At 37.6% G+C, this 27,194-nt stretch overlaps 1 protein-coding gene across 1 annotated transcript in view; it reads left to right on the forward strand.

Annotated features, from left to right (window-relative positions):
- The window catches only part of LOC139746816 (kin of IRRE-like protein 1), a 668,931-nt gene that overhangs the window by 617,544 nt on the left and 24,193 nt on the right, over positions 1-27,194 (forward strand). Inside the window, exons 7-9 of the mRNA XM_071658392.1 lie at positions 2,168-2,352; positions 6,735-6,870; positions 7,470-7,628. Of these exons, the coding sequence (XP_071514493.1) occupies positions 2,168-2,352; positions 6,735-6,870; positions 7,470-7,628 (480 nt within the window). The remainder of the gene's footprint in view (positions 1-2,167; positions 2,353-6,734; positions 6,871-7,469; positions 7,629-27,194) is intronic.

Consider the following 27,194-nt stretch of genomic DNA (forward strand, 5'->3'; position numbering starts at 1 on the left):
TTGTCAATCATGCCTGAGTCAATAATGTTTAATTAACACCACCTTGACCTGAGTTTTTCTTATATATATTGCTTGTTGCCTTACTTTTCTGAGAGTTTGCTTGAAGATGTGATAAATTAAAGATCTAGCTACACTTTAATTTCTCTTGTGTTTTTGTTTACATCTCTTCTTTAACAAGATTATGTATCTGTAATATATATATATATATATATATATATATATATATATATATATATATATATATATATATATATATATATATATTATTATTATTATTTTTTTTTTTTTTTTTTTTTTTTTTTTATACTTTGTCGCTGTCTCCCGCGTCTGCGAGGTAGCGCAAGGAAACAGACGAAAGAAATGGCCCCACCCCCCCCCCCCCCCATACACATGTACATACACATGTCCACACACGTGTATACATACCTACACAGCTTTCCATGGTCCACCCCAGACGCCTCACATGCCTTGATTCACTCCACTGACAGCACGTCAACCCCTGTATACCACATCGCTCCAATTCACTCTATTCCTTGCCCTCCTTACACCCTCCTGCATGTTCAGGCCCCGATCACACAAAATCTTTTTCACTCCATCTTTCCACCTCCAATTTGGTCTCCCTCTTCTCCTCGTTCCCTCCACCTCCGACACATATATCCTCTTGGTCAATCTTTCCTCACTCATTCTCTCCATGTGCCCAAACCATTTCAAAACACCCTCTTCTGCTCTCTCAACCACGCTCTTTTTATTTCCACACATCTCTCTTACCCTTACGTTACTTACTCGATCAAACCACCTCACACCACACATTGTCCTCAAACATCTCATTTCCAGCACATCCATCCTCCTGCGCACAACTCTATCCATAGCCCACGCCTCGCAACCATACAACATTGTTGGAACCACTATTCCTTCAAACATACCCATTTTTGCTTTCCGAGATAATGTTCTCGACTTCCACACATTTTTCAAGGCTCCCAAAATTTTCGCCCCCTCCCCCACCCTATGATCCACTTCCGCTTCCATGGTTCCATCCGCTGACAGATCCACTCCCAGATATCTAAAACACTTCACTTCCTCCAGTTTTTCTCCATTCAAACTTACCTCCCAATTGACTTGACCCTCAACCCTACTGTACCTAATAACCTTGCTCTTATTCACATTTACTCTTAACTTTCTTCTTCCACACACTTTACCAAACTCAGTCACCAGCTTCTGCAGTTTCTCACATGAATCAGCCACCAGCGCTGTATCATCAGCGAACAACAACTGACTCACTTCCCAGGCTCTCTCATCCCCAACAGACTTCATACTTGCCCCTCTTTCCAGGACTCTTGCATTCACCTCCCTAACAACCCCATCCATAAACAAATTAAACAACCATGGAGACATCACACACCCCTGCCGCAAACCTACATTCACTGAGAACCAATCACTTTCCTCTCTTCCTACACGTACACATGCCTTACATCCTCGATAAAAACTTTTCACTGCTTCTAACAACTTGCCTCCCACACCATATATTCTTAATACCTTCCACAGAGCATCTCTATCAACTCTATCATATGCCTTCTCCAGATCCATAAATGCTACATACAAATCCATTTGCTTTTCTAAGTATTTCTCACATACATTCTTCAAAGCAAACACCTGATCCACACATCCTCTACCACTTCTGAAACCGCACTGCTCTTCCCCAATCTGATGCTCTGTACATGCCTTCACCCTCTCAATCAATACCCTCCCATATTATTATTATTATTATTATTATTATTATTATTATAATTTCTCGCTGTCTACCGCGTTAGCGAGGTAGCGCAAGGAAACACATACACGACCACGCACGCATATATATATATATATATATATATATATATATATATATATATATATATATATATTTATATTATAGGCGTAATTAGAGTATTCAGTTATCCATGCCGTCTTGGCTCTCAAGAAAAATGATCCTGTTCCCCTTGTAATTAAAAATCTTTTCCCAACATAACGTCTGTAATAAACCTTTCTTCTTTTTGTGACGAAATTAGAGTATGCTCATGGAAATTGTTAGATTCCATCCTGTTCTTTTGATGAAGTGATTCTAACACAATTTTTCATGTAATATGAAAATCTTCCTTAGGTAACCCACGTTTCTCGTTGTTCCCTACAGGCGCTCCGCAGGTTCTTCGCTACTCCGTGGACCGCAACGTGGAGGTGGAGAAGGGAGAAGATGCCGTGATCAAGATAGTGTTCTGCTCAGACCCGCAGCCACTTCGCACCTCCTGGGAATGGGGCTCGCTGCAGTTGGAGGCTGGCAACGGGAGGGGACGATACGTCGCCGAGAACCTGGCCCAGGTACCTTGCAGCTCGTGAGATCAGCATGATCTCGAAAGGGAGATTGGAATGAAATTTTTTTGAGTGTGTGGTTTTGTACAAGATGCTCTCAACCTTGTCTCTGCTTTGGGATAGAATGACCTTTCTTGGATTTCTGGTCGAAGAACATTAACTTTTCCCCTACGACTATAAGGTTTGTGAGGTTGTAATTAGACCACCGGTGGATGATCAGGTTTTTAGTTTTCCGTTAGTATTATTTCGTTTAGTTAGGCTACTTGGTTAAGTGTTACAGTGACACCTATGAAGAGTTTGGTAAGGTTTCCTTGTGCCATGTAATAGAATCTTCGAACGTAAAGCACCCCAGTAGATATATAACGCCCAGTACTAGGTGAATCCTGAGAAGCATTTATATAGTTTTATAGTCGCTCAGTGTTCCTTTGCAGCACAGCATTTATCTTTTATCTAGAATTTTTGCTTTGCGACTTCTGTCGCATCGCATTTGACGAACTACTTTTTTATTCAGTAATATGTATCGTCAGGAGTATTTAATGGGATGCTGCTGCCATGGTTATCAAGGGGAATCTTCATTCGCTGTGATAATTTAGCTTCACATACAACACATCCGTACAAGCTAGATTTGTTTTCTTTTTGGCGAAATTAGACCTTATTTATTTATGAATACTTAAGCAGAACTTGTGAAACGCACGCATTCTTATTTCTGAGTTACGTTGGGTTAGTTTTCTTTTTTCTAAAGTTATTTTCCATTTGATAACGTGACCCCAGGTAAAAAAAAAAAAAGAAAGCATTAATTTCTTTAAATTTCACCAGTTATTCCATTATAGCATCTTAATTGCTCCTGATATTACTGGTGGTCAACAGAATCTAAACAGCATCTATGTTGGACCACTGGTGGTGTTAACATCGATCTCCGAGGAACACATCTGGTGCCCGTGTTGCCGTTGAAGTTTGGTCATAAACCCCCACCGGTGTTACTCTAATGCCCTCATCATTTCTCGCCGCTGCTCTTACTCTATTGCCCCATTACCATCGCTATTATTGTCCAGTTGTTGTTGTCATGGAAGTATCATTTGCGAAATCTTTAAGTAATCATATGATGTATACTCAACATCGAGGTAGATATTTTATATCCTTAGACTAAGTTCGATGGGGGTTAAACCCCTTTCATGATAGTGAAAATATAGAAATAACATTATCAGTCATCATCGTTTGCTAATCATGGCTCCATGGTAATGTTATAGTTACATAAAATCAACTAAAGCCATGGAGTATTTACATTTTCGTATTCCACTGTTCTCACTTCTTTTGACGATTCCAAAGGTGCAAGAATGTGTGTGTCGCACACATAATAGACAAATTCATGCACGAACATGATCGATGAGGTAGGAAACAGTTCTTCGAAAGACAGGTACAGAACCAGAGGACATTACTTAAACAAGAAATTTGTTAAAATAGATAAATAAGTATTTTTACAGTACGATTTGATAATGAATGGAATAGACTGAATGAAGAAATGAATAGTAAATGCAGACAGCTTACAGAATTATGAAAAGTTTAATGGTTGTAGAGAGGATTCAAGAGACGAGGCCGAGTGCATCTCTCCCTCGTATACGGTACATAAAGGTAATTATATTGCACCAGTGTTAGTGCTACGTGGCATATTTTACTTAAGTGGAACATTCAACGCGTCTTTCCAACTATTCTTTGTATATCTTTCATTGACGGAAATTATTCTTACCTGCAGCCGTCACTGCCACCCTCGAAGTGAAGTTCATGACAAGATGTGGTAACGAGGTGTTCATCTGGTCCTTACATGCCATGGCCAATAAAACACCCCTCCCTTCTTACCTCTTCCCTTCTCTCGGCCAAGCTGTACCAATCTTCTTTCCATCCCCTCTCTTCTAACCTCCCCCCTCCTCTCCCCCCTGGTGTTTTTGCCAATAAAGTTGTATGACTTCGAATTTAATTGGTGCTGTACCTTCAGGGGCTTCGCCTTAATTGGAGCTAACCTTCGCCTCTTGTGTCAATAGTTTTATTGTATGACCTTAATTGGTAAGTGTTTTATCCACCTCTCCCAGCCTCCCACTCGCCCACTGGCGGTTTACCAGCTTAGATTGACTTTTTCCTTTTAATACTGGATTTTCCATTCACACATTAATACATTCATTCATCATCACTGATCCCTGTGTTGGAGTTACAAACAAGTTAGATGACCACAATACTCTGATCGTGGCTGTTTTATTTCATATTTTCTTCATTGATTTGCGATCATAGTTTGTTTTATCCTTACAGTATTGCCTTCCGGTAATGTATTGATTTCTAGCAATCCAGGGGGTAGAGTTTAATCGAGGATGATCAAAGGAAAAGTTTCAGAGCTGTAACTAGTTTGTGTGATCCTCCTCTGATTTAAAGTCGAAATCCAAGATTCTCAGCCAATCTTCCTTGTAATGTTTTGTTGACTGGTCCCACAGCAGCCTTCCTGTTATGCAGATCCCCTGGCTCCTACCTGTCTGCTAATCTTACTCTACCAAACACACATTTTTATTTGTGTGATAGCATGCTTCCTTACTCTGTTACCCTCAAGATATTACTTCATTGGTAGCCTTAATTTTTTGCTTACATTTTAGCTTTCTTTCTTTACTTCCTTTTCAAGCGTTCCATTAATACTTGTCCTATACCCTTGCCCCATTGCTTCAATTCTAGCCTTTCTGTTGTTCCTCACCTCAAACCTTACTCAAGTTGCCTGCCATGTAAACACACTGGTGTAAGTGTATTCCTCTTGGCATTAATCTCTTGCACACCTCTTAGAACAATCTTTTTTCTCCTGAGAACTATGTGCCTGAATCTCCTGCCTCTCTTCCAACTTGAATTCATTGCCATCCTTCTGCCCTTACTATCTTGCCACCATGCTAGTGTGAATCTCATCTCCCTCCTCGCCTGAAACTCTTAACTCCTTTTTAGCCTGAACCTCTTGCTTCCTTCATAGCCTTAATCTTATGCCTCCTTTTTGCCAGAATCTCCTGCCTCCCTTCTAACCTGAATCTCTTACCTCTTTCGTATTAGCCTGAATCTTTTGCTTCCTTCCAAGCCTGAGGATCTTGCCCCTGAACTAGCATGAATTTCTTGCCTCCCTCTTAAGACTGAATCTTATGCATCTCTCCTAGACTGAATCTTTTGCCTCAATGTAAATCTCTTGCTTCTTAGCCTAAATTCCTTGCCTCTTCTTTTCCAGTCTTATTACCTTTTTCTCTTTGGTTGCATCTTCAAATTTACCCAAGTTAGCTCATCTCCTAAAAGTGATTTATTTTTGTTTTACCTCCTACCGGTCAGTTTGCTGCATTTGTCTTTTGCTTTCATCTTATTTTGCCTTCGTTGCATAAGATTGATCTCTGTCCTTCAGTTGCCAGTACTTCCACTGGCTTTACTTTGCTGCCACTCTAGTTGTGATGCTTTGCTGCCTTTTTAATGCTGGCACTCTTTTGTACTTTTAATGCGACACGCAGGGAGTGCGTGGGGGGTGTTCTTAATCCCCTATCCATATATATATTATCCCTGGGGATAGGGGAGAAAGAATACTTCCCACGTATTCCCTGCGTGTCGTAGAAGGCGACTTAAAGGGGAGGGAGCGGGGGGCTGGAAATCCTCCCCTCTCGTTTTTTTTTAATTTTCCAAAAGATGGAACAGAAAATGAGGCCAGGTGAGGATATTTCCTCAGAGGCCCAGTCGTCTGTTCTTAACGCTACCTTGCTAACGCGGGAAATGGCGAATAGTATGAAAGAAAGAAAGAAAATTTTTATTGTTGTTGTTTTGGTACACTCCTGCTCACCCAGTTACCAGTACTCAACTGTCATACCAACAAGAGCTTTGTGGTACCTGTTCACCACTGGCATTGCTTTACTTTTCACTACAGGCACAATACTTAACTGCTTTTCCACTGCTGCTTTATCTCTCTCTCTTTCTCTCTAGAGTTTTTTTTTAAATTTTGGGTTGAAGATTCTTCAAAGGAAATGCTAGCTCTCAGCAATACTGTTCTATCGAGACTTTATGTTTTATTAAGTTGTAATGCACGTATGGAATGAAATGAAAAGGACCTACAGCTGCTGCCACTGTGGTGGCACACTGGTCTTCAGCTGCTGCTAAGTGTGATGGCATTCTAGAATACAACTACTGTTATTGTGGTGACACTGTCAACAACAGCTTCTGCAGTGTAGTGGCACTGTGGCCTACAGCTGTTGCCAGTATAATGGCACTGAGGCCTACAGCAGCTGTTAGTTTGGTGTCACTGTGGTCTGTAGTACTGTGTCCTTCTGCTGCATGCTCCTCCATCCTCCATATCACTGTTCCCCAACCTTGCGATCACTTCTCTACCACTTCCTTTCTCCCAGCAGGAGGCCCGGGAGGATTGTTACTCCGCTCGCTTGAGGGTGCAAGATGTCGATGTGGCAGATGCGAGGGACTACGTGCTCAACGTGGAGAATGACAAGGGCGCTGACCGTTATGCTGTGGGCCTACTCGTCAGTGGTGGGTACTGTAGTGTTTAGGCCATGTGCCTGGTGGGTAATAGTGTCATCTGATTGGGAAAACATGCTTTTTGGGATTTTCTCAAACCTGGTTTAGATGATGTTGCAGGAAGCATTCATTCTGATGAGGCTGCTATTAAATGCACCTAATAAATTTCTTGTTACTGCTCTTGCCACTTAACCAGATGTTGGGAGTATTCTATGAGAGTATGTTAATGAATCGAAAACTTGACATCCTGAGAGGGTTAGAGTAGGCAGATTTTGGAACACAAGGAAGTTTTGTACTTTGCTACAGATGGAAGATTTTGATATTTTTGTAATGGATGAGCCACTACGAATGGATATGATAGCTTCTTGAACAGTTGCATACTATGCTGCACACAAGTCTGGAGATTTTCAAAATTGAGATAGAGCCCATATCCTAATAGCTTTATACAAAAAAGGTAATAATATAATTGGTAAAACAGTGTCATACTGGTGTAGTGGTAAATTATTAGTGAGTAATTTTGACCTAGCTGTAATAATGAGAAAGAGTAACGTTGAGAGAATTACGGACCATTTTTGTGGCCAGACCTGGTGAATTCCCCCCTCCCCCACCAGGACATGTAGACAAGCCCCCACTACAGCGTGTCCCTCCCTCAGCAGAGCCCGTGTCCATGTCCACGGTGATCGGCATCGTGATCGCCTGTCTCGTCCTCCTAGTGCTGGTCACACTGATTGTCCTCTACGCCTTCAAAACAGAGAAGTGGTGCTTCTCCCGTAAGTACCATACATTGCCTTCCCCTCGTTGTTTTTATGGGTTTACTGTTCTTTCACTGTAGGTTTCTCATTTCTTGCTGCTTCATTAGATTATCAGTGGACAGAATTTCCTATAATTCTTGCTAAGCCATCAGTTTCTAGATTTGCTTTAGTGGTCATTGTGGCAGATTTTCATATAGATTTTATATTCGTTTAACATAGACCTATTTAGTGTTACTGTACTGACAAATAAATCTTTTATGCTTATATAGCATGAACTGTTTATTGTATCTAATTCATATTCAAATACTTTTTTATTAAAACAAATACATATATGAAATTTAGCTGCTAATATTGAGCCAAATTTCATGTAGATAATCCATACCTAAGTCTCCCTATTGGATGTCAATTTTTATCACCATGCCATCACACTATGCAGGGCTAATGTCTCCATGGCGGAGGTGGCGAAAATCTCGGAAAATAAGTTCTTCAGGTGATGAGATAAAATTGTTCAACTTACTTTTATTTATTATTCATTTTCTTTTTTCTCATTGGTGGATATTTAGTTCATGTTTTTCCCTGGTTATGATGATCACTGCCACCCTCTGCCTGAGACCTCTGCACTGTGTCATACCCAGTGCTCCTAATGTGAAGAATAACCCTACCTCTTGTAGGCCATGATAATATGATTGTTCCTTAAGATTTTAGATGTCATTAGAGATTTTAAAATTTCTTTTGAAGGATTTTATTGAATATTGAGCATAAGACTGATGGACTTTATTCAGAAAATAGGCTTGTATGAGAGTTTGAAGGTTTTTACAAATTGTCACAGTTGTTTATGCATTTTGTTTTAGAGTATCAAAAATGCATCTTTCTAATATATGTAAAGAGATAATTAGAATTTATGATATGAAGCCCACACTGAATAAGTCTTGAAGCCTTAAATATTAATTTTGGCACCTTCTTGAAGCACTGAGTGATTTGGCATCTTATAAAGCATGAGCACCAACCTTAGCCATCCAACACTGTGCATGCATATTGCCGTACACCAGGGAATGGGATACAATCCAACACAAACTAGTAGTCTCGCCATCATAACAGTTCTGAGAATAAAGTCATTTGTGGCACCATCATCAGTTATGTTGATCCAAGGAAAATACTTTGTACTGGCATTGTAAACTGTGCCTTCATTAAGGTTTCTATATGAGAGATTTGGGAGTATGTAAAGCATTAGATTGCTTTCATACAACAGACTGCACTGATCAAGTATTAAAGCTGTTAAAACAGGTATTAAAGCTGTTAAAATGGTTGGACATTTGCAATCTAAGTATTGCATGAATTTACTCTTATCATCATTGTAAGTGCTTTTGCCTATAATTATTGTACTTGTAAATTGTTCTGTGTGTTTCCTTGAGCATTAATTCAACAGATCTTTGATAGGGAAAAAGTTTCTCAACATTCACAGAAAGAAGATTCATACTTAATGCATGATATTTTTTTTTTTTTCTAGAAGTAGTAAATACTTTATAATATTATTGGGATATACATATAGTATGGTTCCACTGTATTTCTACTTGTAATCTATCTTAAATCGACAAGGGATAAGTGATTTTTTTTCATACCTGATTGCCATTTCCTACATTAGTGAGGTAGCACCAGGAAACATACATGAAAGGCACATCCACTCATACACATGAATATACATGTACATATATCCATGCACAAATACATATGTACAAATACATATATATATACATGCATATACATTCATATACATATATATATACACTTGTACATATACTTGTTCACTGTCCATTTCTAATGCCACACTGCCACATAGGGAACAGCCCAAATGCATGAACGAAAAGAAAAAATATATACATTCCTCTCTCCTCCCCCAGACCTGATTACCACCTCCTGCATAAGGGAGTTAGTTCCAGGAAGCAGATGAAGAAAGGCCACATCCACTCACATCGATACACGAGTTGTCATGCATTTTTCACTGAAACCGCATCTCTTTATTACATCCAGGTCCCACAGACCTTTCCATGGTTTACCTCGAAAGTTTCACATGCCCTGGTTCAGTCCATTGAGAGCACGTTAACCACAGTATACCACATTGTTCCAATTCACTCTTTTCCGTGCATGCCTTTCACCCTCCTTTGTGTTCAGGCCCCAATTGTTCAAAATCTTTTTTCGATCAATCCATCCACCTCCGGTTTGATCTCCCCATTCTCGTTGTTCTCTCCACTTATGACACGCATATTTTCTTTGTCAATCTTTCCTCTTTCATTCTTTCCATATGTCCAAACTATTTCAACACACCTCTTCTGCTCTCTCAACAACACCCTTTTTATTACCAAACAGCTCTCTTGCCCTTTCATTACTTACTCGGTCAAATAACCACACACCACATATTGGCCTCAAATATTTAATTTTCAACTCTTACACCCTCCTCCATACAACCCTTCTTATAGCTCATGCCTCACAACCATATAATACTATTGGGACTACTATTCCTTCAAACACACCAGCTTTTGCCCTCCTACATAATGTTCTCTCTTTCCTTACATTCTTCAGCACTCCCAGAAACTTTGCCACCTCCCCCACCCTATGACTCACTTCCACTTCGATACCATGTTCACGTACATATCTAAGGCACTTTACTTCCTCCAATTTTTTTCCATTCAGACTAACATCGGAACAAACTTGTCCCTCAACCCTGCTGAACCTAATAACCTTGCTTTTATTCACACACACACTTCCAAATGCAGTCCCCCAGCTTCTGGAGTTTCTCACTCAAATCTGCCTCCAGTGCTGTATCATCAGCAAACAACTGTTCCATCAATACTTTTTCGGTTGCAAGGCATGTTCTATAGATGGGATTGCGCAGAGGAGGATGGATGTAATGGAAATGAAAAGTTTAAGGATAATATGTGGTGTAAGGTGGTTCGAGTAAGTATGAAAGGGTAAGGGAGGTGTGTAGTAATAAAAAGAGCAAGGTTGAGAGAGCAGAAGAGGGTGAGTTAAGATGGCTGGGACATATGGAGAGAATGAGTGAGGAAAGGTTGATAAAGAGGATATTGGTGTCAGAGGTGGAGGGAATAAGGAGAAGTGGGAGACCAAATTGGAGATGGAAGGGTGGAGTGAGAAAGATTTTGAGTGAGTGGGACCTGAACATACAAGAGAGTGAGAGGTGTGCAAGGAATAGAGGGTATTGGAATGATATGGTATACCGGGGTTGACATGCTGTCAATGGACTGAACCAAGGCATGTGAAATGTGTGGGTTAAACCACGGAAAGGTCTCAGGGGCTTGGATGTGGGAGCTGTGGTTTCAGTGCATTACACATAACAGCTAGAGACTGAGTGTGAATGACTGTGGCCTTTTTTTGTCAGTTTTCCTGGCACTACCTTGCTGACGCAGGGGGTAGCAATACTGTTTCCTACAGAGCAGGATGGTATATATAATCTTCCCCTCCTGTTTTTCATTTTCCAAAAGAAGGAACAGAGAAGGGAGCCAAATGAGGATACTCCCTTTGAGGTTCAGTCCTCTGTTCTTAATGCTACCCGCTAACGTGGGAAATGGCAAATATGTATGAAAAAGATATATATATATATGCTTATACATTAACTTACATTACCTTTGTGCCTCAGGATTCACTTTTATGGATCTCTCACAGCACTTAGGAGTCTGGCAGTGTCAGTGTAGTGGAGTTTTTTGTATATTTTTTGGGGGTAATTGCAGAACAAATTGAGGAGTATATTTTCAGTGTCTTGAGTATGAAAGTTGCAAATTTGGGCACAAGGGATCTTGTGATATTTTGATTTAGCATCTGTAATATTGGAGAGATAGGTATCCAGAACATAGACAAGGAAGCATAACTTATTCATTTCTGAAGAGTTTAGTTTCAGATGTGTTTATATCTTGTGGAATGGAATTTATTACTGGTTTGGGAGGATACTTGTACCTGTTGAGTAATTACAGTGTGTATATATTTTGTCAGTTTCTTGTGTATTGGGGGAATGGGGATCTGCACATGTAAGATCTTGAAGTGTGAAGCAGGGATAAGCTTTTTATTTCCATATGGAAAATGGTTGTTGGGTATGAAGTACTTTGGTAGAAGTTTAGTGCTGTTGCAAAAGACTGAGTACTGAACATAGTGAGATTAGATTATATTAAGCTGAAGGTAGTTGCTCTGAGTTCTTTGTTTTGAGTGGTTTGCTACTTTGTTTTCTTTGATTTTGACAGAGTGGTTGACCAAGCAGATGAGGCATAGTTGAGAGAGGAGCATATGCTTTACAAAAGATATATAGATTCTTTTCCATGTCTAAAAACTGGTGTCAGGAAGTGTTCCAAGAGGGAGTACTTTGTGCATTTTATGATACCTACTGTAATATGGTAAAAAATTTGTGAGTAAGAGTGATTCACCATTCAAGGAGGGTGCAGGTTGGATTCATGTCTGTCAGGGCTTGAAGAGGGTAGTGATGTTTTTTTGTGGGTATGCAAGCAATCTATTTTGATTGAACCAGTATTCTACATATGTGATGTAGTATTGTACCTCTATTGTTGCTTGAGTAGTGTCAGGGTGTTATGATGTGATTGTGAAAGCATTCACACTGTAGAAGAATACAACACTGTGATGGGTGGTCATGTAGGGAGAGATCGAAGAAGGTTAGATAAGTGAAACCCTTGTGAATGACTAGGGTTGAGGCTGACAGGTGTAAAATTATCAAATTATTTAGTCATGTTTTTTGAGGGTAGTGTCAAGTATCATTGCATGATGACGTGTCAGAAACAGTACCAAGTGCTTTGATGACATTGATTGACTTATACACAAACAAATGGGTGACTTTCGCTGTTTCCCCAAGGTGAACATTGCATGTACAGCCAGCCAAGACCTGCAAATACTTGTTCAGTTATGTTATTAATTTGTCAGTAATTAATTTCTCTATAATACTTTATGCACAATTCCGTTAGGTGTTAGCGGACTTTGCCTCCAAGTGAAAACACCACAAGCAAGACAACAATATTGTATTATTGAATGGCAGGTAAAGAGTAATGTGTCTTTGATGACTTTTTTGACTTTAAGGAGCTAACTCACCTAGCTCCCAGGTGAAGTAATGCCTTGAAGCTGCAGTTTCCATGAAAGAGTCCTAGTGTTACCCAGGACCTTTCTGAAGGTTCCTGCCACCTAAGGCTGCACTACTTCCAGTAGCAAAGAAGTTTAGACTCCTTTGGAATAAAAAGTTTTCTGATGAGACTGTACTCCCAGTGATATAACCTTGCAAAAAGTGACTTCTCACTCGCGTTGTAGCCTCTTGCATGCAGAGTCCGGTAACCCAAGTTCTGCAAAATTTATTCCAGCAAACGGTGCAAGCCTGTATATAGTTGTGATCATGGTCCACCCACTGGAAATGGGGATGGGTTTCATGATGATATATGTATATATTCTTTTACATGTTATTAACCTTCCACTGGCCACACTGTACAAAATTGCATATGCTAGACACCAGTCTTTACACAATGTTATCACCATGCTAACAGGCCAACTCATTTCCATGCATACCTCGTATATGTCACGTCCTTTCTTGTATCACACCTTGGTTGTCTGACACTTATAACTTAAGTGCTTCTAAACTCTTTTAATTTTGTTTTAAGATAGAAGCACTTTTTTATTTCAGTATCTGATCTTAGTGATGAAACACCTATAATTTCTTTGCTTTTGGAATCTCATTTTATTCAAACAATATAGTAAATTTTGTATATTGCAATTGCTTCATACACAATTTTTCTTGCACTGTGACATTATATGTTGGAGGTAGCACGTCAAAATGTTTGTAATTATATTTGCCTTATTTCTTCCATCCTGCCAATTGTCCATCCTTACAAATATTTTACTGATGCTGTTGGTAGCAGTATATGCACATCTGTGAAAGGGTATCTTCGTCGTTTCTTTTCATCATATTGTAGTCTTCAGATGTGCCCTTTATGAATGGCTGGAAACTTCTGAGCATCTCTCCTCTTCATTTCCAATATTTTAATTCCCCACCTTTCTTACTCTTCTGCAACTTCCATTGTCAGATATCTGATCAGATTCATGAGGTACACCCAAATTAACAATGATAGGGGAAAGAAAGTAGTCAATGATGTTTTGTTCAGTTAGTTTATCGTTTGTCAAAAAATGTAGTTATTGATGATGATGATGCTAATTTTGTGGAAATTAAAAGAAGGCATCATAAGAAAATAAGACTAGAATTAGTTTATGGGCCCATTGTACAGATACAAGAGGTACATGAAAGATTTTATAACTAGTTACCATAAATTTGTAATAAACATGATTCATTTATGGTGGGAAACTGTAACATATTGGTATCTAAGCCTAATAGTACCCCAATATAATTCATTGAGAAACCTGCTCACATTTTGAACATACTAGACAAAGATATAGAACAAATGCAGATGTTATCTATAATGTTGAAGTTGGAGAAAAGCTTCGTACAAGTGATCACTAACAAATTAGTTTAATGTAACTTTTAACACTGGTAATAAAGCTGGTCAACATGAAAGGTGAAAAAATATCAGATTTTAGACTTGTAGATTTGGTTAGCAAATCTGTGATGATATCATCATCGAAAATTATAAGGATGTATCATGGAAAAGTGGTAGGGGGAGCATGTTCATCAGTGAGTAGCAAACTGTCAGTTTCCGTAACTAAGACATAATGATGGAGTGGTGAAATAAAGAACTGTACAATAGAGTGAATCATATAAATCTGCACAGAAAAATTAAGATATTTATATGTGACAGTGAACATAAGTTTGAATTTTATGTTCCTGAAAATAGCAAAAGAAACCCTATAGAATTTGAAGTTATGTTAGAAGTGAAAGAATCATTACATGTTCAATTGGTCTGTTATCGAAGGAAAACTGTAACTTGGTTCAAAACAGTAAAGCCATGGCAAAAATTGTAAATGATGTTTTTTATCTGGCTTTACCTTTGAAAACAAATAATGCCCCAGATGCAGTTCCTCTGCTAGGAAAAGAAAACATTGCAGAACATACTGATATGCACACATGTTAAAGATATACTTTTAGCACTAAATGGAATGAAGGAAATGAAATGGCAGACCCAGATAAGTTTTATTTGAGAACAGTGATGGAAGGAAAAGTTGTGATAAAGCCCTTGACTGCTATCTTCAGAATAACACTAATGTTTAAAAAGGTAATGGAAATCATCATTTGGGACAAGATTGTGAAATGTTTAGAGGATTACCTCTTAATAAAAATTCTCATTATGGTTTTTGACAAAATTTTTCACGTCTGACACATCTTGATTTATGATATAATCCACATGTACAGTATCATGAAAGAAAGTAATGTGGTTGAAGTCCTTTTGAATTTTAAGAAAACAATAAACTGCATTATCAAAGATTAATAGCAAAAGTTTGCATATAGTGTAGATAGATCTGTACTTCATTTGATAGAAAAGTGGTTGACTGGCTATAAATAAAGGTAATTGATAATGGACCACAATATAAGATATAAGGTGGGAAATAAATCCAGTTGAATGTCTTCACTTTCATACTGACAGACAAACTACAAGGCTTATAAGCTTATAAATGGCAAATGAATACTGCCATCAAAGTGCAGGTAAAGAGAGCAAGACACCATGAATTCTGTTTAGCTGCAAAAGGTAAATAAAGAAAAGTACTTGTATGATAATCTATGATAAGCTAAAGCCAAGTAAGCGGTGCACAAAACACCAGAAAAGATTAATAAGATTCTTGGATCCATGGCTTTTGAATATGTCTATGAAGTTTCACATTACAATTTGCTTCTGCTTCCCCACCTTCAACCCTGTGTTCAGTCATGGTCACTTCTTGAAAACAAACAGACAGAATGGCGATAGTACAGACGGGAGCAATCATTATTATTCCCAGACTGAGAAATAAATCCTATGAGAGGTGGCTAGACAACTCGTTTAGCATAGAAAAGAAAGGGTTAAGAGACATTGATACAGGTATTCAGAATTATCAACAAAGGCTTTGATCAAAATCGTCTGAAGAAGCTATTTAAGGCCACTTATAGTAATGGATACAAACTTGTGTGCAAGCATTGTAACTGGAATTAGGCAAAGTCCTTTTCCTCAATAGATTTTTAACAAATAGGGGGAGAAAGAATACTTCCCACGTATTCCCTGCGTGTCGTAGAAGACGACTAAAAGGGAAGGGAGCGGGGGGCTGGAAATCCTCCCCTCTCGTTTTTCTTTTTTTCTTTTTTTTTTTTTTCCAAAAGAAGGAACAGAGAAGGGGGTCAGGTGAGGATATTCCCTCAAAGGCCCAGTCCTCTGTTCTTAACGCTACCTCGCTATCGCGGGAAATGGCGAATAGTATGAAAGAAAAAGAAAGAAAGAATGATTTCCTAATTAGAGAAGTTGAAAGCAGCACCATAGATACATTTTAGATTCTTCAGAACTTACCTTCAACTCCACAACTGAAATTATTTGTGCCATCTTACTTGCAATGGAAGATTTTCAGGTATTTCTTTTTAAATTGTCTCTCTCTTTCATCCAATCCGCTCTAATTTCTGTCTCTGATTTCTTTCATTTTCAAACGTCTTTAAAAAGACCCAGTGGTCTGTTGCTGTTTGAATTCCTCTGTGTATCACTTACCACATCATTCTGATGCTGTGCTAAGTACTACATTGCTTGTCACCAATACACTGTCACTATTTTCAACTGTTTATGCTTGAATATTCTCCTCCCTTCTTATTCTTAATTTCTCCCACCCACTGGTAGACCTGTCTTCTTGAACAGATTTTTCCTTCTGTTTAAAACATGATTTTTTTAGATAGTGCCCTTGCATAACATACTGTTTACAGGTTGTTATTTTATCTCCTGTAAGGTATGTAGAGGGCAAAGCAAGCTCCACTCATGGATAAGAGTGTCTGCTGCATCTTAGTCTGTTACTCCTTACAGGTGCATCTTCCTTGCAGCATATTAACTAAAACAAACTTGGGTAGGTGAGTAGTGCTGTGACTGAAGAGCAGCGAGTTTCATCTGTGTTTTAACTGAAAGTCTCTCATTGGGTAAAGTCATGACAAAATCTTGTCATTCTTAATAATTTTGTATGATTATCAGCTTAATTGTCACACTTTAAAGCTTCTGTGTTAGATCCTCTTTTCGATGGAGAGAGGTTCTAATGACAAAGCATTCTGTAAAAGTTTTGGCAAAAAAGATCTTAAATAGTTTACATCATTGGAGTAGAGTGAAAATAGATTTTGACTTTTGCAAGTTTTGCAAATTAATATGTATTGCTTCCATTATTTTATTGTATGCCAACCATTTGGCTTTCTTGACATCTTCATTAAAAAAAAAAATTCATACAAGTTAGGAAAAGCAACAGTTTGAGGGAAGGAGCAACAGAAATGTGATTGGTATTACTTAACTTGTCCATTGTGATTTTGCACTTTTGTGACCAGGAGGATGGATGAAATAATTTTGATTTTGGTTCAGCAGAATTTGATTACTCTGAACAGAAAGTACTAACCCTGAAACTTGCAGATTTTTGTTTGAGAAGTATTCATTAGGTCTTGGAGTCAGAAATTAAAGGTTAATACTGAGAATTATACTTGATTCTAAGCAGACATTTGGTATTGAAGACAGGTGTATACATAGTTCTAAGGAATTTGTTGGATCTAATAAGTAGGTTGGTAGTGTTTTGATGGTATTCCTCATGGCAGCTACAAGATGATCTCAGTACCTGTTATTATACTACTTTGTGTAAACTGAGAATATAATGAATAATATATACTCCACACCAGCTAGCATTTGTTCAGTAATTGGGAAGTGTCTGCACAAAATTTAGATGTGTTTTGATGGCTGACAACATAGCCCAAAATATTTAGATAATTGCAGTCAGAGAACTTACAAAAACAACCAAACCACATTGAATTTAGAATATGGATATTTTCTTAGTTCCTTGGCCTTACTAACCCCTTTGACCCATATCCCAGAATCATGGCTGATACTTTAACACTAATAGCACTGTATTTCTGTCATTCATTTTCTTAGTTTAGGTACTTGTGTTTGTCCTGTTTGATTGCCTGAGAAAAAATTAATTTCAGTTTATTTGTTTTTGTTCAATCATGTTCCTCCTTATTCCACAATAATTTTTTTTTCATTGATGAAGTTTCCTCTGAGTTATGTGCTTTAGTTTCTTAAGGATATTTATGTCTTTGAAATATAAAATTTTTTGATGTGGTTATTGTCACATATTTGCAAACTCACTTACTCACATTGTCTCTCTTTTGCAAAACTTACTAAGATTATCAAAATTTTATGGATACCTAATACAGGTTTAAAGTTTCAGTTTGTAATATCTCTAAATAAACGTTGTTTATTTGATATAGTCACTGAAATTATTTACATGAAACTCATGTTCCAAGTCGACTGTAGTCTTGAATGCACTGGACCACAGAAGTTTGAAAGTTTAAGGATTTTGAGAAAAACTAATTTTCAGTATTCTATATGTATATAAAGTACCAGTATAAGTTGATAGTTTTTTTATTGGACTGTTTTTGCTAGGAAGACTGAATGTATTATCTTGCTTAAGTGAGGAATTGCTGGTTAACATTTGCCAAGATAGTTATAGAAATCAGCCAGTAACCAGCAGATATGTACCCCAGCTTATCAGAGGCAGACTTTTCATAATACTACCACATATTTCCATTGGTAGTGTCCCAATCTGATTATATCCTGAATATTCCAACTCTTCATGCTACAAACATGGCTAGGCTAACAGGTTCTTCTTGCCTAGTTCTCCATTTAGTGTTATAGCTTCCTTTTGTGGAAGTTTATCCTTTTTATAAAAGTGCTTTTTCTGGAAATTACTAAGATTTTATATAGGAACATAGACTGCACTTGTTCTGACAACAGGATCATAAATCAGGGTATCCACTTCGGTTAAAAATTCTTTTTGATGACTGTTACTCCAGAAGCACTTTTTACTTCAACTCGGTAATTTTTCTGCATCAGTGTTTTTCACTTCACACTTATGTTGCAGATTGGCATTGTTCTGTAAGTAAAAGATGCTCAGAGGAAGCTTAAGTCAGTGGAGTTGAGTTTACATTTATATATATACTTGATTGTGGAGTTGGCAGGTTGGATTTAGTCTATGCCACCATTACCATCAGTTGCCATGTGCATCAGAAGTGATTGGGTGATGCTTCATAGAGACTGCTAGGTGTCACTTTATTCTCACTGTCAGCCAACAGCTTAATCTTGAATTTTTTCCTGTTACTGTCCATTCAGTTGCATTTTATTGGACTCAGCATAGGAACCAATATTTCTCATTTTATACTGAAAAAAAATTGGATTGTGAAAGGGGAGAGAATTAACCATCGTGGCTGGCTTGGATGTGCTGTATTTTGGTACCGTTTTAAATGCACTGGTGGTTTAAAATGATGTTGATGCCTTGCATTACCCACTGTAAACAAATGATGTGTTATCATGGAAAAAATATCATGCATTTCTCTTAAAGAATGTGAACTATTTGCATTGTAGCCAATAATTTGTAAGCAGTAGTGTTTATAAGATGGTTTCAAACTTCTTTATCAATTCTTTTTTCTGAAGTCTTGATGTGGCATCATCAAAAAGATTGCTCTTATGTCTACCAATACATACGCCAGATCAGCAGTCGGTAGATCTTTAACCTATGTCATAGGTTTTAAGTCTGATCAGTGTTGGATTATACCTATTTTGTTTATATCATTACTTCACTACTAAAGTTGAAGGATTATTTGGGAGGGTTCATTAATGGACCTAGGATTATTAGCCTTTGATTTCCATTTTCGTGTTCATGGTTGATAATTGTGTGTTAGTTACATGTAGCTTTTCCCTGATGTGGGCACTGTGCCTTACTTGATAAAAAAAAAAAGTAGGAAGGGGTGGACATTCTAGATCAGCATCCTCTTCCTTGCAGTGACATTCCAGTTTGGCATAATATTGCAGAGAAGATCCATGCGAGGGAGACTTGTAAGGACAGGGATAAGTGTAGACTTTCGATGTAGCCATCCTCCTGATGGGTGTGCCTAGAGGGAACAGGCATCAGAGATACAAAAGATAGACCTAACAGATAAGCATTTAGACTAATAGCTATAACTATTTTACAGAGCAGACTAGTTATTGTAATGCTCTCTTTAGAATTGCATTGTTGAAGTGTACTGTGATAGCTGTAACATTTCATGAAATTTTGCTTTGTTGTGGACAAGCCATGAAATACGTAGGAAAAGTGAAATGTGCGGTTATGTTAGCCTAATTAACTCACAACTATTGTAGCAACTGATAATGCCAGAAGTGACAGTAGGATGGGGTGAAAATAATTTTGATTGCTCAGGGCTTCATCGTGCTGGAGGGTGAAGTTCTGCCTTATGAAATCCTACCTTTTGTGTATGGCTTTGTTGTGTAAGGAGATGTTGTTCTTGACTGATCAGCTTAGTGTGCAAAGTGAAAAAATCAGAAGCTTTTGTGTTATAAGGACAAGGCTCTAAGTTTCACTTAGCATACTTGACGTGTTAAAGATTGTTGATCTTCTGTATGATTTTTTACTGCATTAACAGCTAAGGTCATTAGTGGCACATAAGTGAAAGATTTGTAAGTGATTATTCTAGATTCTATGTATTTGATCTATCTTATGAAAACTGAGAATGAAGTTTGATAGATATATATACTGGTCTGAAAATATAGCTACTTTCCTATCAAATCTAACTGACGTTTCCTGCAGGGACATGGTAGGTGCTTTTCTGAATGATCATGGGTGCATGTATAAAGTTTTCTTAGAAAGAAAAGTTATTTATAGCTTCTTGTAAAAAGTCTTAACATTTTCATGTTGGGTATTGGAGCATTTTGATTCACTGCTCAGTCTTGCCTGATTAACTCTAGATAGTTTTCAGAGTCAAGTTTGAAAATGGTTACAGATTCTCTTAGCTTCCATACTTTGTTAAGTCAGTGTGTTTTTTTTTCTTTTCATGGTTTAATTTCAACAAGTCAGAAATGTTTCCAGTGTGTTGGAACAGGAATTAAGCTAAACATGGGCATGTATGTTGTACTGAAAAATCTTATATTTGTGAGATTTTTGTTGGAAACTTTAAAAGTTGCAGTGGCCTACCTGTTGGGAAAAAATCTCACCAGATTTTCCCTCAAAATTAGGTGTTGAGGTTAGGGTTTACTCAAATCTAAGTATTCTTAGTATCCCTATTTCCAGGCAAAGAAAGTTTTAGACATACTTCACAAGGATTCATTTAGTCTTCAGTGGCTTTCCACAGTTCTTTTGCCCCATTGCTTCATTTTGATGCAATCTAAGTTTCATCAGTTCTCAGCTTTCAAGGCTATGTTGGAAGACATGCATTTATATAAAGCTCTGGAACTTGTATGCATCATCATGGGAGTGATTTTCTTGGATTTCATATTCAGAGAGCACATTTCAAGCAGTGAAGGTGTTAGCATTGTTTCTGACACTGCAGCTTTTTGCCAGTTCAGCAGTGCACATACTTGTTCTAATAGACAAATAAGCTGTTTAACTCTACATCTTCTGTAGATAACTTTGGTTCCTTTTGCAAATAAAGATTGAGATACCTTGTTTTGTGTTCACACTGAAGCAAACTAAGTACTCTGCTAGATCTTGTTTCCTGCTGGTGTTGAAGCAACCTAAATGGTCTGCTAGACCATTTTTCAAGTTCCAAAATTTTCCTATAAAGTAGAATTTGAAGCACAAGTTTTTCTTTTAATCTTAGATTATTTAAGTCTCAGGTGGTTCTATTTAATACTGAAAACTGTTTTCAGCTTTTTTACTGCTTCAGTATATTCATATTCTTTGGAATTAAAATAAATTCACTTTCTGGAGTGGAACCATTGGCCTTTCAAATATGCATTCCCATCTTTAACCTCATCCAGCAGAAGTAACCTAGTACAACTTCTTAACTCTCATACAGTTTCTTTCCGATTCTTTATGCTGTTTAGGGGCCAAAAAGGTAAAATATTTTCAAGGTATTTGTCAGGTAGTGGGTCTTGGTTTTACCTGTTATACTTCAATATTTCTCATGTTTGAGAATTTTTTTCTACAAAATATTTTTATTTTCTTTCATGGATCCATGAAGAAATTTGAGATTTCATGGTAAATCTTTTGGTTCTTCCAAAACCTCTTATGCTGCAACTCACAGAATAACAAGAGTTGCAGAGTAAAGTGGCTGTAGTTAGTGGCAAAACTGAATGCTTACTTAACCTCAGAACAGCTGGAAGGGAAGCTATTTAACAGAATTTTTTTTTTTTTCATCAAAGAGGCATTTTCTTCATGTTTGAGAGATGTTACATATTCATCGATTAAAGTACCATTGATGAGACAGCTTCACAGTTATTATTGTGAGACCCACTATCATCAGTGATATTATATAAGAAGTACATGTTTGGTATGCAGATCGATTTGGTAATTTGATCCTTCTCCAAACCTAAAAATTCACACAAACATAGTTGTTAAATGGCAACATCTTTAGCTTTTCATGAAGATTAATAGCTCAACTTTTGCAAGGCATTAGTTTTTGTCTGATATATTTCAGTGTTATATGTTTACTTACTCCTTGGTCAAAGTTGTTGTGTTTTACGTAAAGTTACCTCTCCTGTAACCTCATTTTTCATTAAAAATGGTGTAAAGTGTTTTAGACAGACTACAGATTGTTTGATATATTTTTCTGGCTGTTAGTATGGAAAGATTTTCCAGTGTTTGAGAATTTAGCATCACTTAAACATTGGGAATATCTTGCTCGAGAGACTTTTCTGGAGTATCTTTGGGTTAATAAAGAGAACCGAGATATACATCCTTTCCGTGAGCACCTCTTCAGCTGGTCTTTGCTGCATTTTAGAGTATGTGGGAGTATCATCGGAGATAAGGTTAGCTGGTGGCATCACTCGGGAATTTCCAGTGGGATATATCAACCTTTTACTGGGCCAATTGTTGGTTGCTTAGTAATCAGTCGAGTTAGTTGTGGCTTCAGATATTTGTTGTCAAAGTCCTCCTTTGGCATGCTGGGGCATTAAGTAATCCAAACTTACATGATTCTAAAAGAAACCTCACTTTAGCAAGAATACTTTATTATCTACTTAAGTAATAATTTTGCATTTTTTTTTTTTTTCTCATGTGTAAATACATCTTGAACATGTTTTCTGCTAAATAATGTCTTGACTAGGCAGGTTCTGGGATACAATCTTCTAATGCACGTTTTTCTTTTCCTCTGATAGGTCTCTCGCTGTCAGCCTACCCAGCCTTTTATCCTTAATTACAGCCTAATTTTCAAGCCATGAAGCTTCTCTTGCAATGTTTAATTGTATACCCATCAATAATGAATGTATTGGCACATTGCCATTAGCATAATCCCCTCTGATGGTAATTATGATTTAATAAGGATAAACTTTGGAATGCCAAGCCCTCCTTTCCATCATAGCATATCACACAAAGCTCATCAAATGTATATAATTCAGCAGGAAAATATTTTTTTTTTTTCTTCTGAAAATAAATCTAGAGTGGTACGATAACGATTCACTCACTCAAGCAGTCCAAATAACAGAGGGAGGATAGTAAGTAAGAAGTAAATTACCATGCCATGGCCCTCCTCTTTATCATAAGTTTATCACACAAAGCTCCTCAGGTATATGAAATTCATCTGGTAAATCACTGACTGAGTTAGCAGCTTGTTAATCGATGTCACACGTATCAGTAATGGTTGACAATCCTGTTACTGTTTGTAGCTATCTTTCTCGGTAATTTACCGAAAGGGTAATAATAAGCTTTAGTATCATTGTGTCCACTCTTCATTTCTAAAATTAGGAATACATTGTATATGAAATACTTCATTATTAAAGATGTCATTCCTTCCTGTTAATTGGTTATTTCAGAAAAAGTAGATAATTGCTTAAAAATTGATTTACCAGCTTTTTTCAGTTACAGTCAGTGAAGGTGGATAAACTGGAAGTGCGTGGAGGTAATTACGGAAACCTTTACTCTCCTCACCGATACATGCTACAAACACGTATCTTTGTGAAAACTCTTTCAGATATGCTCAGTGCACAGATATATTAGATATTTTAATCATTATACTGTATATACTTTCATAATAAGAGTTCTGTCTAATATTCCCTTTCATCAGTCATTCATGTATATCATATGTGACTGCACATAGCTTTACGGTAATACTGTGCTACAAGAATAGTGAGAAACAAAAAAGGGTAGCTTTATGTAGTCAGCAACTGTTTGAATTTTGATAATGTCCACCACTTCTTTAATGTCTTTATAAATGTAGTCCTTTATCTGACTTTCTGGCTGTTGTTATGGATTTGAGAAAAGATCTACTGTGGTTTTCCTCTTTTACTGCTATAACTTTTTCAGTGGGAATATATTTTTTATTGTGCATTTTGTTTTCCCTCCAAATTTGTTTGAATTTGTTCATATTTTTTTAACATGTTTGGGATTTCAAGAAGTATACACCTGTCTTTCATATCACTGTTTACTTTGGAATTGTGTTTACTTTGGCATTGTGCATATGCAGCTAGCCAAACGAGAGACATCTATCAAGTTGCTCACACTTCAATTTTTGGATCCATATTTAAAAAGATCATATATGCTAGAGTGAGAGAAGGTGCAGTTGTTTCACTCAAATAGTAACCATTTGAGTGTTGGAAAGAAAATCAATACAGCTTTTAAAAACTTGGAAAAAGTTGCAAGAAATTATTAGGATTGTTTGAGAACATTTTACTAAAAAGGCTATCGGAAAGGAAAATTGTTCCATAAAACAATAAGTTTATTAAGGTGATATATGGATTTGAAAGAGAAATGAGCCTTACCTGGTATGAAACACATAGAATGAAAGATGGGAATATTTTATGTAGTCAGTGCTTTATCTTTTCCATCCTTTGCATGAAAGAAACTTTATGAGGAAATTGTAAATGCTGACTGTTTGTAGAAGTTTAAAAAGTTGTTTTTAGTTGAAATTCATGAAAAGGATAATTACATATATGCAGACCTATTTCCAGTTAACCTTGGAGGCAATAAGGGATGGATTAATCTAAGGCTTATCATGTTCTATATATATTACCATATTGCAAATATCATGTCAAACCTTTTGAGGCTTAATGGGTTGCAGATGAACTGATTGTGAATTATGGAAAGGAGATTCAAAGTTGTGGATTGTTTATCTTCAACATGCAATTGGATTTGGCACTTCTTTAGATGTAATTTTTGTCACCTCATTCAGCTAAAAGAAAATATACATATATTATCATTAGCATTATGTAACCCCAACCGATTTATGCAGCTTCAAGACTGCATTCCATTCATGGGCAAGGATATGAGGACTCATTTGGAGTAAGAAGGTCCTTGGTGAGGCTATACATGTATTTTGTCGATTGATGATGATACAGCCTCCCCAAAGGAGATTTCTCTCTCATGGTGCAACAACTAGCAGGCAAAATTCTGTAACACTGTATGATTATTGATATTATTATTATACATGATTGCCATTCCCTGCATCAGTGAGGTAGCACTAGAAAACAGATGAAGACCCATCCACGCCTATACACACACATATACATAAACAAACATACATGTACATATACATACATACACATACACAACCATATGCATATATCTATATTCATACTTACTTGCCTCCATCCATTCCCGGTGCCACCCTGCCTCACAGGAAACAGCATCGCCACCCCCTATGTCAGCAAGGTAGCACCAGGAAAACAGATGAAAAAGGCCTCTTTCATTCACACTCAGTCTCTCGCTGTCATGTGTAATGCACCAAATCCACAGCTCCCTGTCCACATCCAGGCCCCCAAAGACCTTTCTATGGTTTACCCTAGACGTTTCGCATGCCCTGGTTCAGTCCATTGACAGCACATCAACCCTGGTATACCACATCATTCAAATTCACTCTATTCCTTGCTCGCCTCTCACATGTTAAGGCCTCGATTGCTCAAAATCTTTTTCACTCCATCCTTCCACCTCCAATTTGGTCTCCTGCTTCTCCTTGTTCCCTCCACCTCTGACATATATATATCCTCTTTATCAATCTTTCCTTGCATATTCTCTCCTTATGTCCAGACTATTTCAATGCACGCTCTTCTGCTCTCTCAACCACAATCTTTATTACCACACATCTCTTTTACCCTTTCATTACTTACTTTATTAAACCACCTCACACCACATATTGTCCTCAAATATTTCATTTCCAGCACATCCACTCTCCTCCTCATCTGTAGCCCATGCTATTCCTTCAGACATACCCATTTTTGCTGTCTGAGATGAGGTTCTCTCTACACACATTCTTCATTGCTCCTAGAACCTTTGGCCCCTCCCCACCCTGACTCACTTCCACTTCTATGTTTCCATTTGCTGCTAAGTCCTCTCCCAGATATCTAAAACACACACTTCCACAAGTTTTTCTCCATTCAAACTTACATCCCAACTAACTAGTCCCTCAATCCTGCTGAACCTAATAACCTTGCTTTTATTCACATTACTCTATCCTCTAACACATTTAACAAACTTTCAAAATACTCACCCCATCTCCTTCTCACATCACCACTACTTGTTATTACCTCCCCATTAGACCCCTTCACCGATGTTCCCATTTGTTCTCTTGTCTCACGCACTTTATTTACCTCCTTCCAAAACATCCTTTTATTCTCCCTAAAATTTAATGATACTCTCTCACCCCAACTCTCATTTGCCCTCTTTTTCACCTCTTGCACCTTTCTCTTGACCTCCTGCCTCTTTCTTTTATATATATGCCTGAGGACTGGTGGAATGCTTGCATAGTGCCATTATACAAAGGCGAAGGGGATAAGAGTGAGTGCTCAAATTACAGAGGTATAAGTTTGTTGAGTATTCCTGGGAAATTATATGGGAGGGCATTGATTGAGAGGGTGAAGGCATGTACCGAATATCAGATTGGGGAAGAGCAGTGTGGTTTCAGAAGTGGTAGAGGATGTGTGGATCAGGTGTTTGCTTTGAAAAATATATGTGAGAAATACTTAGAAAAGCAAATGGATTTGTATGTAGCATTTATGGATCTGGAGAAGGCATATGATAGACTTGATAGAGATGCTCTGTGGAAGGTATTAAGAATATATGGTGTGGGAGGTAAGTTGTTAGAAGCAGTGAAAAGTCTTTATCGAGGATGTAAGGCATGTGTATGTGTAGGAATAGAGGAAAGTGATTGGTTCTCAGTGAATGTTGGTTTAGTGATTGGTTCTCAGTGAATGTTGGTTTGCGTCAGGGGTGCTTGATGTCTTCATGGTTGTTTGATTTGTTTATCGATGGGGTTGTTAGGGAGGTGAATGCAAGAGTTTTGGAAAGAGGGGCAAGTATGCAGTCTGTTGGGGATGAGAGAGCTTGGGAAGTGAGTCAGTTGTTGTTCGCTGATGATACAGCACTGGTGGCTGATTCCGATGAGAAACTGCAGAAGCTGGTGACTGAGTTTGGTAAAGTGTGTGAAAAAAGAAAGCTAAGAGTAAATGTGAATAAGAGCAAGGT

Source organism: Panulirus ornatus, chromosome 66 (genome assembly GCF_036320965.1).
Source record: "Panulirus ornatus isolate Po-2019 chromosome 66, ASM3632096v1, whole genome shotgun sequence".
Classification (NCBI taxonomy): Eukaryota; Metazoa; Arthropoda; class Malacostraca; order Decapoda; family Palinuridae; genus Panulirus; species Panulirus ornatus.